The sequence below is a fragment of the Tachyglossus aculeatus genome, assembly GCF_015852505.1.
Source record: "Tachyglossus aculeatus isolate mTacAcu1 chromosome 12 unlocalized genomic scaffold, mTacAcu1.pri SUPER_6_unloc_1, whole genome shotgun sequence".
Taxonomy (NCBI): domain Eukaryota; kingdom Metazoa; phylum Chordata; class Mammalia; order Monotremata; family Tachyglossidae; genus Tachyglossus; species Tachyglossus aculeatus.
In genome coordinates this window covers 1,632,861-1,649,668 of record NW_024044828.1, presented here as the reverse complement: position 1 = coordinate 1,649,668, position 16,808 = coordinate 1,632,861, and the positions used below count along the sequence as shown (strand labels likewise).

Below are 16,808 nucleotides of genomic sequence, written 5' to 3'. Positions count from 1 at the left end.
TACTCTATTTATTTATTTATTTATTTATTTTACTTGTACATTTCTATCCTATTTATTTTATTTTGTTGGTATGTTTGGTTCTGTTCTCTGTCTCCCCCTTTTTAGACTGTGAGCCCACTGTTGGGTAGGGACTGTCTCTATGTGTTGCCAATTTGTACTTCCCAAGCGCTTGGTACAGTGCTCTGCACATAGTAAGCGCTCAATAAATATGATTGATTGATTGATTGTTAAGTGCTTACTATGTGCTGGGCGCTGTACTAAGTGCTGGGGCAGATACAAGCAAATCGTGTTGGGCACAGTCCCCGTCCCATGTGGGGCTCACGGTCTCACACCCCATTTACAGATGAGGTCGCTGAGGCCCGGCCAACTGAAGCGACTTGCCCAAGGTCACACAGCATTCATTCATTCATTCAATCGTATTTATTGAGCGCTTACTGTGTGCAGAGCAGTGTACTAAGCGCTTGGAAAGTACAATTTGGCAACAGATAGAGACAAGTCTAGAAGGGAGAGACGGACAACAAAACAAGCAGACAGGCGTCAATAAATACCATCAAAATAGACGTGACCTTTTGACTCCCAGACTCCGGCTCTTTCCACTATGCCTCGCTGCTCCTATGACCTTGGGCAAGTCACTTAACTTCTCTGTGCCTCAGTTACTCAGTGGTAAAATGGGGGTGAAGGACCTGGTCTCCCTCCCATGTAGACTACAAGCCCCACGTGAAACCGGGGCTGTGTCTGACTTGATTAATTCGTATCTACCCCCGCACTTAGAAAGTGCTTGACACGTGGTAAGCACTTAAACCCCATAATTAATTAATGACCTCTACTTTTCATTTCTATTACATTTTCGGAAAGGTTCTCAAGAGAAGTTACACGGGTAAAAATAGAATTTAATAAAGCGGGCTGCGGGCACAATCTATCAATGTCCTCTAAAGCTATGGAATCCTGAAATGCAGAGGAGGATGTTTGAGGGGTTAGGAGGAATTAAAGAGTAAAGGGCAAATGTCATGGAAACTTTGGAGACTAATGAAAAGGTTTGTAAGGCGGCAGATTTTTGTACTTAACTTGAAAGGACGGGGAGAGGGCTGAAATTCAGACCCAACTAGCGTAACGATAGTTTCCCACTGAGTCGATCGGGGAGTGGACAAATCCATCACTGGTATTTCTTGAGCACTTGGGGAGTGCCTAATACAACACTTAATTCCCTACCCACCACGAGTTTACAGCCTAGAGGAAAGGACAAAGCCGACTGCCAAGAAAACCCTCCTATTCAAGATGCAAAATCTGTCTTACCAAATGGAGACCCTACAGAGTTTTGTGTTTTGGGATAGATTTCTGCTCTTCAAATGCCTTCGACCGAAAGAGAAGCAAGGGTCAAGTGGTCACTTGGCACACTGGAGTCGTTGTAAAAGCCCAGTGTGACTGCCCCCTTCGAAAAGGAAACACACACGCCTTCAGAAATGCTCGGCTCAAACTGAAATGAAGGCACAATTAAATTCCGTCTTAATAGGAGGAATAGTAGGAGGAATTAAAATGAATAACACTGGGAGCTCTACGAAATTCAGGTGCACACCGACAACTGACTTCACATCTGTGATTCCAGGAGATCTCAAACAGGTTCTCTTATTAAACCACTGCTCAAAACAGTTTCAAAGCTTCTCAGTACCGTTACTTATTTATGGTATTTGGAAACAGCTTACTATGTGCCAAGGACTAGTACGCTCCGAGGTAGATACAGGCTAATCAGTCAGACACAGTTCAGGTCCCACATGGGGCTCAGTCTTAATCCCCATTTTACTCAGTCTTAATCCCCATTTTACAGATGAAGTAATGGATAGGAGTACAGGCCTATCTATTTATTTTATTTTCTTAGTATGTTTGGTTTTGTCTCCCCCTTTTAGACTGTGAGCCCACTGTTGGGTAGGGACTGTCTCTATATGTTGCCAATTTGTACTTCCCAAGCGCTTAGTACAGTGCTCTGCACAGTAAGCGCTCAATAAATACGATTGATGATGATGATGATGATGATTTGGAAAGAAGGAGCTCACTGGTGACTTCCAGAGGGACGGTGAAGCCAAACCTCACGTGACCCAGCAAAATTGCTGGTGTATTGTAATATGTATTATATTGTACTCTCTCAAGTGCTTAGTACATTGCCCTGCAAGCAGTAAACCCTCAGTAAATACCATTCTTTCCTTCACTGATTCTCCCTCCGCTCCTTTCCTTCTGATTCCCAGCCCCGTGCTCCATCCAGTTGGCAGCACATACTGCGTGCAGAGGTCTGTACTAAGTGCACGGGAGAATGGGATACAGGAGAAAAGCAAGAGAACACGAGGCATCCCTATATAATTCCTGCAAGTTGTTTGGATGGGAAAAACAAACTACCTATGAATAAAAGTTTCCACGATTTACAAAGTCTCCCCACCTGAGACCACTCTGAAGACTTTTTAGGGCTTGAAAATGAATTTCGTACAGGCATTTCTCCTACCACGCTGCCAATGGATTCCTGCAGAACACCTGTGGGATTCACGTATCCCGTGACGTCAACACGTGTTTCAATATTGAACGAAGGATTAGAGAGAAGCTAGTTTGCAAACAGTTGAAGTAGAACATGACAGTCGATCAGGCAGGAAGGAATCGAAAAAGATGTGGAAGACAAAGAAACTGAATTTGAACTATCAATTTCCCATTCGAGCACAAATCCCTGACAGTAGGGAACATGTACCTTGCCTCTGCCGTGCGCTCCGGAGCATTTAGTGATGTTTACAACTCCGAAAGCACTCCCTAAATACCAGTGATTAATTACTGCGCTCAATTCACTGGCATTCCTCTGATACTTATTAAGCCCCTGTTAGAGCTTATTAGGAGCTCGAGGATCAGTCTGGACTGCTTATTATCAGTTTCTAGTAAATGATGAATTGTATCAGGTAAATGATGAATTGTGAAGACAGTTGGTTCCCTCTGTAATGTCCATCACGATCCCGTCGTCTGCTTGCAGCGGCTTGTCCTACGAAAGCCCCACCTGGTGAAAATCCATCCATGGCTAAATTATGGAAACCACGTTCCCCTATTCCTCCGCCGTGTTCCCTCCGACTTGTGTAATGAAACCACCCACTGTGGAGGGGGGGAAATGATAAATAAATAAAAATGAAACTGAAATCAGCTACGGTGTAATCTCAGATTTTATCATTTGGAACAAAGATGGCTCTATCCACATTTTTAAAGCCTAATAACGCCACCTGTTTTGAAGTGACATTTTCGGGGAATTTTGGGCTTCTTAAACAATCAGTCGAGGCTGTTTACTGAGTGCTTTCTGCATGCAGAGCGCCGTACTAAGTCCTCGGGGAAGTAAAATACAACAGGGTCGGCAGACGTGTTCCCTGCCCACAAGGAGATTACAGTCCAGAGGGGAAACTGAGGGAGGGAAGATACAATAATTTGCTCTGGGTCTTCTTAAGACACCTGATGTGCTGTGGGAACTCAGGGCACAGTGAATACAACTCAGGGGTTATGCCCAGAAAAATGAATAGAAACAATTCAATTAAAATTCAGAATGCTATTTAAAGTAGAGCACTGAGAGGAATACAACGATACGTCATTTAAAGAAAACAGATGATCGTACGCAGGCAGAGCCTGCCTTGAAGGCTTGTCTGCTTCAGTGAAAACCTTAGTGTTATGTTCATATCTTTAAATTAAATATTATAAATTACTTCTTTATAGTGATGTCTGTCTCCCCCGCTAGGCTGTGAGCTGATTGGGGCAAGGGACTGTACTTAATAATCTGTAATGTCTTAATACATTAAGCGCTTAATGTATTAAGTCCAAAGTCACACAGCCGGAAAGTGGCGGGGTCGGGATTAGAACCCGTGACCTCGGACTCTCAGGCTCGTGATCTTTCCACTAAAGCCACGCTGCTTCTCCGATGAATGAACTCCCATCTTCAATCCGCCAAATCACATCCCCCCTACAAATCCACTCCCTCCAGGAAGCACTCCCCAGTTAATCCCCGCAGACACATTTCCATCACTGGTATTTATTTTGCGCTTACTCTGCGCAGAGCACTGTGCAAAACCCCTGGGATAGTTGCTCTCGTGGAAGAAACTACTGATTTTTCACCATATGCACCTGTTCATTCATTCATTCATTTATTTATTCAATCATGGTCTTTATCCTTTATCCTAAGATATCCTTTATCTTTATCCTTTATATTTGGTAATTTGTGTCTGCATGTGTCCACTGAAAACCTGGAAGTTCCAAGGGCAGAGCCTTCGCCGACGGTAAGCTCCCAAGTGTCTAGTACAGTACCACTGTACACATCACAGCATGGCTCAGTGGAAAGAGCCCGGGCTTTGGAGTCAGAGGTCAGGGGTTCAAATCCTGGCTCCGCCACTTGTCAGCTGTGAGACTTTGGGTAAGTCACTTCACTTCTCTGGGCCTCAGTGACCTCATCTGTAAAGTGGGGATGAAGACTGTGAGCCCCCCGTGGGACAACCTGATCACCCTGTAACCTCCCCAGCGCTTAGAACAGTGCTTTCCACATAGTAGGCGCTTAATAAATGCCATTATTATTATCATTATTATTATCACAGGCATCAAGTCCAGGGCTCTAATAATAATAATAATATTTACTGAGCACATGTTATGTGGTAGGCCCTGTTTTAGGTGCTGGGGTATATAAAAGATAATCCGATTGGACAGAATCCCTGGTCCACACAGACACACAGCATGGAGTAGTGGCTAGAGCACGGGTTTGGGAATCAGAAGGTCGTGAGTTCGAATCCCGGCTCTGCCATTTGTCTGGTGTGTGACCCTGGGCCAGTCACTTCATTTCTCTGTGCCTCGGTTACCTCATCCGTAAAACGGGGGTTGAGACCGTGAGCCCGCTGTGGCACAGCGACCGTCCCAACCCGATTTGCTTGGACCCACCTCAGGGCTCAGCGCAGTTTCTAGTCCATAGTAAATAAACACTTAACAAATACTAGAATTGTTATTATTACTACATCTCACAGTCTTAATCCCCATTTTACAAATGAGGTGACTGAGGTCCAGAGAAGTGAAGTGACCGGTCCAAGGTCCCACAGCAGACAAGTGGCAGAGCCGGGATTCGAACCCAGGTCCTCCGGATTCCCAGGCCCGGGCTCTATCCAGCAGGCTGCTTCTCGACGCACAGAAGGCACTCGATTAATGCTGTTCCCGATGATAATGCATGATTTCTTCTTTTTCATCCCCTTGCCCATATCCCCGGACCACTACCCGATAAATTCACTCATCCAAAGGGCAACGTCGTCTTGCGTTTTTCACCCGGAAATCATCTTTAAAATGCAACATACCTGCAGCCTTGCCAACTGGGCTGTGCGTCCTACTATCTTGTTGTACGGGTCCACAATTTTGACTTTGATCCTGGCGGAGAGAACGAAACCCTTCCTTTAAAATCTTCAAGAAAAAACGTGTCGATACTTTGATTGTCACTTGATTCAATTCACTGTACCTGTCCACAGCGCCCTGAAGAGCCCCGATTCTCGTCTGCATCATCTGAAGAACACCTGTAATGGGGGGGGAAAAGGAAAAGCATTTTAAGCTTCAGATGTGAAAAAAAATTGGGCTGAAGAAAAGCAGGGATCTTAATAAAACGTATGATGCGGCCCTCGGGATTTTTCCTGTGTTTCTTCTGGCTACTGAGGTTACTGTTTCCCCGGCCAAAAGAGAATATCGGCAGGAGCTGCGGCGTTTGGGGCCGTCTCTGCATGTTGCCAACTTGTACTTCCCGAGCGCTTAGTACAGCTCTCTGCACACGGTAAGCGCTCAATAAATACGACAATGAATGAATGAAAAAGTGAAGGCAACTCACTGAAAAACCACCCAGGGCATTTTGCACGATGGACAGCCTCGGCCTAGAATTCCCTTCGGGTCACAAATGGCAGACACTTTTCAAAGCCTTATTGAAAATCCCATCTCATCCAAGAGGCCTTCCCCGACTGAACACTCTTCCCAAGCGCTTAGTACAGTGCTCTGCACGCAGTAAGTGCTCAATAAATATGATTGATTGATTCCCCTTTCCCATTCCCTTCTTCATCACCCTTGCACACGGATTTGTACCCTTTAAGCACTCGCTATTCACCCTACCCTCGGCCCCAGCACTTACTTCTGACGCAATTTATTGTAATTTATTTGTATTTAGACGTATTTATTTATTTTATTTATTTGCATTTTATATGTAATTTATTTGAATATCTGCCCCTCCAGACTGTAAGCTCCTCATGGGCAGGGAATCTCTCTACCAACTCGTCTGTACTGCACTCTCCAAGCTCCCCCCTGCACCCAGGAAGAGCTCAATAAATAAGTACATAGTAAACTCTTAAGTGTTCTCAGCACAGTCAGAGAAATTCAAGCTAATTAAAGGACTTCACTTGCTCTCTCTCACATATGGGCTAAGGACGCCATCCTTGGATTAAACTGTCACTGGGAAGAAGAGGGGAGAGTGAAGGGAAAGGGATGGGAAAGGGGGGGAAAACCAAAATTGAAAAGCTTTGTGCTTTCAAAACAGGGACTCCCTTGTTGACTGCCCGCTGCTGAGTAGGGATTGTCTCTATATGTTGCCGACTTGTACTTCCCAAGCGCTTAGTACTGTACTCTGCACACAGTAAGCGCTCAATAAATACGACTGAATGAATGAATGAAAGAGCGTTAACCAAGTGAGAGTTCAATAAAGTGCATTGTGCGCTAATGCGCTACCAAAATCCAAAAAATTGATTAAAACGATATATTAAAAAACAGTGATTGAAAAACACAAGAGAAGCAGCGTAGCCTAGTGCCACTTGTCTGCTGTGTGACCCTGGGCAAGTCGCTTCACTTCTCTGGGCCTGAATTACCTCATCTGTAAAATGGGGATCAAGTGAGCCCTATGTGGGACTGTGTCCAACTCAATGACCTTGTATCCATCCCGGTGCTTAGAACAGTGCCGGGCACATAGAAAGCACTTAAGTACCATAAAAAATGAACAATCAAATAGTACTGCAAATATTGATCGTTATTACTACGGTATTTGTTAAGCGCTTACTGTCTGTCGAGCACTGTACTACGCGCTGGGGAAGATAGAAGTCAATTAGGTCAGGCAGAGCCCCGGTTCCACACAAGGCTCGCTGTCTAAGTAGGAGGGAGAACGTTTTAAAGACGAGGAAACTGAGGCAGGGAGAAGTCAAGCGACTTTCCCATGATCACTGGCAGGCGAGCGGAAGAGACAGAATTAGAACCCAAGTCCTAGTAATAAAAGATTTTACAGTAAATATATGCAAATATTTCATTTTCAAAGTGTTTCTCTTCCACATTCCCTTCCACCCAAAGTCAACTTGTGCTAGGGTACTAAAGAGAAATCATTAACCCAAAGCCAAAGGGGAGAAGCAGCAGCTGTGGAAATGAGCTTTTAAATTCTCCATCAAAGGAGTCAAAAATCCTGAAGAGTCAAGGAGCCACGGAATGAGACATTGCATGAAAAGGAGAGAGGCATTTGAGCCTGGATAAACTGTGGGCTCACTGCAAAACCACTCATTCATTCGTTCATTCACTCAATCGTATTTATTGAGCGCTTACTGTCTGCAGAGCACTGTACTAAGCACTTGGAAAGGACAATTCAGCGATAAAGACAGACACTCCCTGCCCACATCGAGCTCACCGTCTTGAAGGGCGGGAGAGACAGCAAAGCAAGGAAACGGGCATCTATATAAATAAATAGAATTATAGATATATACACATCAAAACAAGTAAACAGAAGGGTGATGAATGGACTAAAAAGAGAAGAAGGTGGGGACAGGGAGATTCCTAAGAAGGCCATGAGAAGCACCATAGCCTAGGCGAAAGCCCGCTGTTGGGTAGGGACCGTCTCTATATGTTGCCAACTTGTACTTCCCGAGCGCTTAGTACAGTGCTCTGTGCACAGTAAGCGCTCAATAAATACGACTGAATGAATGAATGAATGAATGAAAGAACACAAGCCAGGCTTATCGCCAAATGAGGGAGCACTCTGAGAATTACTGACATTAAAATTATTATTATTGTTACGGAATTGGTCAAGAGCTACGTGACTGGCACCATTCTAAATGTTGGGATTCATATGATAAATATCATTTATACGTATATCATGTATATATGTCTGTACATATTTACTACTCTATTTATTTATTTATTTTACTTGTACAAGCCCGCTGTTGGGTAGAGACCGTCTCTATATGTTGCCAACTTGTACTTCCCAAGCGCTTAGTACAGTGCTCTGCGCACAGCAAGCGCTCAATAAATACGACTGAATGAATGAATGAAAGAACACAAGCCAGGCTTATCGCCAAATGAGGGAGCACTCTGAGAATTACTGACATTAAAATTACTATTATTGCTACGGAATTTGTCAAGAGCTACATGACTGGCACCATTCTAAATGTTGGGATTCATATGATAAATATCATTTATATGTATATCATGTATATATGTCTGTACATATTTATTAATCTATTTATTTATTTATTTATTTTACTTGTACAAGCCCGCTGTTGGGTAGAGACCGTCTCTATATGTTGCCAACTTGTACTTCCCGAGCGCTTAGTACAGTGCTCTGCACACAGTAAGCGCTCAATAAATACGACTGAATGAATGAATGAATGAATGAAAGAACACAAGCCAGGCTTATCGCCAAATGAGGGAGCACTCGGAAAATTACTGACATTAAAACTATTATTATTGTTACGGAATTTGTCAAGAGCTACGTGACTGGCACCATTCTAAATGTTGGGATTCATATGATAAATATCATTTCTATGTATATCATGTATATATGTCTGTACATATTTATTTGGGCAAGCCGCTTCACTTCTCTGGGCCTCCGTTCCCTCACCTGTAAAATGGGGATTGAGACTGAGAGCCCCCCGGGGGACAAGCTGATCGCCTTGTATCTCCCCTAGCGCTTAGAACAGTGCTTTGCACATAGTGAGCGCTTAATAAATGTCATTATTATTATTATTATTTGAGGGGAGAGGGAGGGCATGACTGATGGAACAAGACGGGAGAGTCGAGGGGGAGGCGGCGAAAGAACGGGAGGAGTCAAGGGGCAAGCTGGACCAAGTCTTTTAGACTGTGAGCCCACTGTTGGGTAGGGACTGTCTCTATATGTTGCCAACTTGTACTTTCCAAGCGCTTAGTACAGTGCTCTGCACACAGTAAGCGCTCAATAAATACGACTGATGAAGCTGGGGTGAGAACAGGGGAGAGAACCAACTCTCGGGAGCTTCTGCTCTATTGCTAAAGAAAACGGGTGGGCATTCGAGGCTTCTGAGACGCGGAGGGGTGTAAGCCCATTGTGGGCAAGGAATGTGCCTGTTGAATAACAACAGTTAGGCGCTTACTATGTGCCAAGCACTGTTCTAAGCACAGGGGTGGATACCCAGTAATCAGGCTGTCCCCTGTGAGGCTCACGGTTTTCATCCCCATTTTCCAGATGAGGCAACTGAGGCACAGAGAAGTTAAGCGGCTTGCCCAAGGTCCCACAGCAGTCAATAAAAATAATAATAATAATGGTATTTGTTAAGCGCTTACTATGTGCACAACACTGTTCTAAGCGCAGGGGTGGACACCTGGTGATCAGGTTGTCCCCCGTGGGGCTCACGGTTTTCATCCCCATTTTCCAGATGAGGCAACTGAGGCACAGAGAAGTTAAGCGGCTTGCCCAAGGTCCCACAGCAGTCAATAATAATAATGGTATTAAGTGCTTACTATGTGCAAAGCACTGTTCTAAGCGCTGGGGGGATACAAGGTGATCAGGTTGTCCCCCGTGGGGCTCACGGTTTTAATCCCCATTTTCCAGATGAGGCAACTGAGGCACAGAGAAGTTAAACGGCTTGCCCACGGTCCCACAGCAGTCAATAATAATAATAATAATAATGGTATTTGTTAAGCGCTTACTATGTGCAAAGCACTGTTCTAAGCGCAGGGGTGGATACCTGGTAATCAGGTTGTCCCCCGTGAGGCTCACGGTTTTAATCCCCATTTTCCAGATGAGGCAACTGAGGCACAGAGAAGTTAAGCGGCTTGCCCAAGGTCCCACAGCAGTCAATAATAATAATAATAATGGTATTTGTTAAGCGCTTACTATGTGCAAAGCACTGTTCTAAGCACAGGGGTGGATACCCGGTAATCAGGCTGTCCCCAGTGAGGCGCACGGTTTTAATCCCCATTTTCCAGATGAGGCAACTGAGGCACAGAGAAGTTAAGTGGCTTGCCCAAGGTCCCACAGCAGTCAATAATAATAATAATAATAATGGTATTTGTTAAGCGCTTACTATGTGCAAAGCACTGTTCTAAGCACAGGGGTGGATACCCGGTAATCAGGTTGTCCCCCGTGAGGCTCACGGTTTTAATCCCCATTTTCCAGATGAGGCAACTGAGGCACAGAGAACTTAAGCGGCTTGCCCAAGGTCCCACAGCAGTCAATAATAATAATAATAATAATGGTATTTGTTAAGTGCTTACTATGTGCAAAGCACTGTTCTAAGCGCAGGCGTGGATACCCGGTAATCAGGTTGTCCCCCGTGAGGCTCACAGTTTTAATCCCCATTTTCCAGATGAGGCAACTGAGGCACAGAGAACTTAAGCGGCTTGCCCACGGTCCCACAGCAGTCAATAATAATAATAATAATGGTATTTGTTAAGCGCTTACTATGTGCAAAGCACTGTTCTAAGCGCAGGGGTGGATACCCGGTAATCAGGTTGTCCCCCGTGAGGCTCACAGTTTTAATCCCCATTTTCCAGATGAGGCAACTGAGGCACAGAGAAGTTAAGCGGCTTGCCCACGGTCCCACAGCAGTCAATAATAATAATAATAATAATGGCATTTGTTAAGCGCTTACTATGTGCAAAGCACTGTTCTAAGCTCAGGGGTGGATACCCGGTAATCAGGTTGTCCCCCGTGAGGCTCACGGTTTTCATCCCCATTTTCCAGATGAGGCAACTGAGGCACAGAGAAGTTAAGCGGCTTGCCCAAGGTCCCACAGCAGTCAATAATAATAATAATAATAATGGTATTAAGTGCTTACTATGTGCAAAGCACTGTTCTAAGCGCTGGGGGGATACAAGGTGATCAGGTTGTCCCCCGTGGGGCTCACGGTTTTAATCCCCATTTTCCAGATGAGGCAACTGAGGCACAGAGAAGTTAAGCGGCTTGCCCAAGGTCCCACAGCAGTCAATAATAATAATAATAATAATGGTATTTGTTAAGCGCTTACTATGTGCAAAGCACTGTTCTAAGCGCAGGGGTGGATACCTGGTAATCAGGTTGTCCCCCGTGAGGCTCATGGTTTTAATCCCCATTTTCCAGATGAGGCAACTGAGGCACAGAGAACTTAAGCGGCTTGCCCAAGGTCCCACAGCAGTCAATAATAATAATAATAATAATGGTATTTGTTAAGCGCTTACTATGTGCAAAGCACTGTTCTAAGCGCAGGGGTGGATACCTGGTTATCAGGTTGTCCCCCGTGAGGCTCATGGTTTTAATCCCCATTTTCCAGATGAGGTAACTGAGGCACAGAGAAGTTAAGCGGCTTGCCCAAGGTCCCACAGCAGTCAATAATAATAATAATAATAATAATGGTATTTGTTAAGCGCTTACTATGTGCAAAGCACTGTTCTAAGCGCAGGGGTGGATACCTGGTAATCAGGTTGTCCCCCGTGAGGCTCACGGTTTTCATCCCCATTTTCCAGATGAGGTAACTGAGGCACAGAGAAGTTAAGCGGCTTGCCCAAGGTCCCACGGCAGTCAAGCGGTGGAGCCGGGATGGGAACCCACGTCCTCTGGCTCCCAACCCCGCGCTCTTTCCGCTAAGCCACGCTGCTGTTCATTGTTCCCTTCTGCTTCTCAACATCATCAATCGTATTCATTGAGCGCTTACTGTGTGCAGAGCACTGTACTAAGCGCTTGGGAAGTACAAACTGGCAACAATTCTCCACTGCCCTCCGTCCCCTTCCTCAACCTTACATTCCCCACTCTCCCAAGCGCTTGGTACAGTGCTCCGCACACAGTAAGCGCTCAATAAATACGACCGACTGATTGGCACAGCAGCCCGGCCCAAGCTGTTCATTGCTTTGTGCTCGCCCAAGCACTTAGCGCAGCGTTCCGCACACAGCACGTGCTCAATAAATACGATTGAATGAATGTCTCTTGCAGTCTAAAGATTGCCAAGGGGTCAAAAGAGCTTCGCCCTCCACAACGGGGAAGCTTGACTTCAGGCTGCATTTGCCACTGGACTTGGGCCAAGAATTCCCTTCCACAGCTCCTGTGGGGAGCAACAGACAGGGATAAGATTCTGGGAGACGGCGGGAAACGCCGGCTAACTTCTAAATACCCCTCTCCCCGCAGTAAGGGCGAGAGTCGACCTCCTCCCGTTGCAATTGTCCGTCCTCCTCCCGTTGCAATTGTCCGTCCTCCGAGTTTGGAATTGGCCACGCAGGAGTCAGCGGATGAGGAATGCTGGGGCTGCTTAGCTTTCCGAGAAGGCAATACGAGGCTACGCGGAGGTTTGCGGGAGCTCCCCGTCAGCAGGCAGGGGATTTTCCAAGATGAAAAATCTGATGGCTGAAACTGCTACGGTGCTCTTGACGGTGGGGAAAATCCCGGGAGGAGTCTACGGACTGGCTCCTCAACAGTCTCCTTTTCTATACTGTTAACTACTTGTGGGCAGGGAGCGTGTCTACCACCTCTGGGATGTGGCACGCTCCCAAATGTACGCTCGGGATCTGCCCGGGGACGCCGGGATCTCTCCGGCCAGGGGACGCGGATGGGGGTTGACCATCGAACACCTAACGGGACACAGACCCGCCCGAGCGGCCTCGGCCCGACCGCGTCATCAGCCACCGAAACCACCCGCCACGGACGTGGGACATCTCGTTCCCGATCTCCCGCGGCCGAGGCAGCCACTTTCTTCGTCTTCCCTCTTTTCCAGTTGCCAAGGTGGGACCGACAAGATTTAGCGGCGGATTGAGTACGCGGGGTGAATGAGGGAGAGGAGGCAAAGACAACGCCATGGTTACGGGCCTGTGACGGACTGCGGAGCCGTCTACGGTGACGGGAAAGTCAGGGGGAGGACAGGGTTTGGGTGGGAAGATAAGGACTTTAAGTTGGAGGTGACGGGAGGACAGCCAAGTGGAGACGTCTTGAAAGCAGGAGGAAACGCAGAGAGGGAGAAAGATTGGGGCCGGAGATGTAGATTTGGGGATCATCCACGTAGGGATGGCAGTTGAAGCCACGGGAGCGAATGAGTTCTCCACAGGAAAGGGTGTAGACGGAGAAGAGAAGGGGACCCCCACTTAGGAGGCGGGAGGGAGAGGGGAGCCCGGAAAGAGACTGACACATTCCCAAAAGGCTAGGAGGGCTTCAAAAAATGTCATCGATGACCACGCTCTATGCCATAACAACAACCTGGCTGAACCATCCGGGGTAAAAATCCCCTTTTCCTCTGCTCCCCCTCCCCACCACCCCAACTCGTTCCCTTTGATCCGCCCCCCCCCTCATTCAATTGCATTTATTGGGCGCTTACTAGGTGCAGAGCACTGTACTAAGCGCTTGGGAAGTCCAAGTCGGCAGGTTCACAGTCTACTTGTACATATATATGTACATATTTATTCTTACATTTTTGTTTATTTTTGATTAATGATGCATGCATAGCTACAATTCTATTTATTTCTAATGACGCTACTGATTGAATGAATGAATGCAGGTAAGTGAATTCCCTCCCATCTCCTCCTCCTCTCTCCTGCTCCCGTTGATTTTTCTGCCTTCCCCTCTCCCCACACCCACACTCTCACCCTCCCACCTCCCTCAACATTCCCTTTGGGCTATATTGCTTTCTTTTCTTTTTTCTCCTTTGAATTTTTACTTCAGTGGCAATTCCCCCCCCTCCACCCCCCGCAGCTTGGGCTGGGCTGATGTGCCAATCAATCGGTCGTATTTATTGAGCGCTTACTGTGAGCGGAGCACTGTACCAAGCACTTGGGAGAGTGGGTGGGATGGGGAATGTAGGGTTGAGGAAGGGGACAGAGGGCAGTGGAGAAGCAGAAGGGAAAAAAGGAACACAGTGCAAAGGAAACACGGGGAGGAGCTGAGAATATCTGGGGGGTGCGGGGGTGTCCCCAAAAAAGTCTCGGAATAGGAGAAGATTGGAAAAAATGAATACAGTGCAAAGGAAACATGGGGAGGAGCTGAGAATATCTGGGGGGTGAGGGGGTGTCCCCCAAAAAGTCTCGGAACAGGAGAGGATTGGGGAGGGGGGTACTAGGTAGGGAACTATTTAATAATGATAATAATAATTATTATATTATTAATATAATAATAGAATAGACTGCAATATAATACAATATATTGTTGGTTATATTAATCATAATTATTGTTATTGTTTTGGTATTAAAGCACTTCCAAGGTGTCAGACACTGTTCTAAGCGCCAGGGTAGATACAAGATAAATGGATTGGACACAGTCCCTGTCCCACTCACGGTCTTAATTCCCCGTTTACCGGTGAGGGAACTGAGGCCCAGAGAAGTGAAGTGACTTGCCCAGGGTCACACAGCAGGCAAGTGGCGGGGCCGGGATTAGGACCCACGACCTTCTGATTCCCAGGCCCGGGCTCTAACTCCTAAGCTATGCTGCTTCCCAAAAATTGCTGTACAGTGCAAATGTAATTTTTACTGACCTGTAATGTTCAGGTCATTACATCGGGATAGACTCTAAGGTGGATCCTAACTTATAACCCGAGACAAGTGACCTCACGATGCACCCTTACGTGACACAACCACATTTTCGAGGAACATTAACGCAGTTCTGTTGTGGGAAATGCCGCAATTCCTCTCACGGTTTTCCCATGTGTAACAAAAACTATACTTAGTACATCTAAGATGGATCCTAACTTACAACCTGAGACCAGTGACCTCACGCTGCACTCTTATGTGACACAACCACATTTTCGAGGAACATTAACGCAGTTCTGTCCTGGGGAACGCTGCAATTCCTCTCACAGTTTTCCCATGTGTAACAAAAACTACACTTAGTACATCTAAGGTGGATCCTAACTTACAACCCAAGACGAGTGACCTCACGCTGCACTCTTAAGTGACACAACCACATTTTCGAGAAACATTAAGGCAGTTCTGTTCTGGGGAACGCCGCAATTCGTCTCACGGTTTTACCACGTGTAACAAAAACTATACTTAGTACATCTAAGGTGGATCCTAACTTACAACCTTGGACCAGTGACCTCACGCTGCACTCTTACGTGACACAGCCACATTTTCGAGGAACATTAACGCAGTTCTGTCGTGGGAAACGCCGCAAATCCTCTCACGGATTTACCATGTGTAACAAAAACTATACTTAGTACATCTAAGGTGGATCCTAACTTACAACCTGAGACGAGTGACCTCGCGCTGCACTCTGACGTGACACAACCACATTTTCGAGGAACAGTAACGCAGTTCTGTCGTGCGGAACGCCGCAATTCCTCTCACGGTTTTACCACGTGTAACAAAAACTATACTTAGTACATCTAAGGTGGATCCTAACTTACAACCTGAGACAAGTGACCTCACGCTGCACTCTTATGTGACACAACCACATTTTCGAGGAACATTAACGCAGTTATGTCGTGGGGAACGCCGCAATTCCTCTCACGGTTTTCCCATGTGTAACAAAAACTATACTTAGTACATCTAAGGTGGATACTAACTTACAACCTGAGACGAGTGACCGCAAGCTGCACTCTTACGTGACACAACCACATTTTCGAGGAACATTAACGCAGTTCTGTCGTGGGGAACGCCGCAATCCCTCTCACGGTTTTCCCACGTGTAACAAAAACTATACTTAGTACATCTAAGGTGGATCCTAACTTACAACCTGCGACGAGTGACCTCATGCTGCACTCTGACGTGACACAACCACATTTTTGAGGAACATTAACGCAGTTCTGTCGTGGGGAGCGCCGCAATTCCTCTCACGGTTTTACCATGTGTAACAAAAACTATACTTAGTACATCTAAGGTGGATCCTAACTTACAACCTGAGACGAGTGACCGCACGCTGCACTCTTACGCGACACAACCACATTTTCGAGGAGCATTAACGCAGTTCCGTTGTGGGGAACACTGCAATTCCTCTTATGGTTTTACCACGTATAACAAAAACTATACTTAGTACATCTAAGGTGGATCCTAACTTACAACCTGAGACGAGTGACCTCACGCTGCACCCGTACGTGACACGACCACATTTTTGGGGAACATTAACGCAGTTCTGTCGTGGGAAACGCCGCAATTCCTCTCACGGTTTTCCCATGTGTAACAAAAACTATACTTAGTACATCTAAGGTGGATCCTAACTTACAACCTGAGACGAGTGACCTCATGATGCACTCTTACGTGACACAACCACATTTTCGAGGAACAGTAACGCAGTTCTGTGGTGGGGAACGCCGCAATTTCTCTCACGGTTTTCCCATGTGTAACAAAAACTATACTTAGTACATCTAAGGTGGATCCTAACTTACAACCTGAGACGAGTGACCGCACGCTGCACTCTTACGTGACACGACCACATTTTCGAGGAACATTAACGCAGTTCTGTCGTGGGAAACGCCGCAATTCCTCTCACGGTTTTACCATGTGTAACCAAAACCATACTTAGTACATCTAAGGTGGATCCTAACTTACAACCTGAGACAAGTGACCTCACGCTGCACTCTTACGTGACACAACCACATTTTCGAGGAACATTAACGCAGTTCTGTCAT

The 16,808-nt window shown here is 46.2% G+C and overlaps 1 protein-coding gene across 2 annotated transcripts in view; it reads right to left on the bottom strand.

Moving 5' to 3' along the window:
• COG5 (component of oligomeric golgi complex 5) overlaps positions 1-16,808 on the bottom strand; it is a 303,390-nt gene that overhangs the window by 273,607 nt on the left and 12,975 nt on the right. For both annotated transcript variants that reach the window (XM_038741032.1, XM_038741033.1), the window contains 2 exons: positions 5,489-5,543; positions 5,331-5,400 (listed from right to left, as the gene is read on the bottom strand). In XM_038741032.1, the coding sequence (XP_038596960.1) occupies positions 5,331-5,400; positions 5,489-5,543 (125 nt within the window). The remainder of the gene's footprint in view (positions 1-5,330; positions 5,401-5,488; positions 5,544-16,808) is intronic.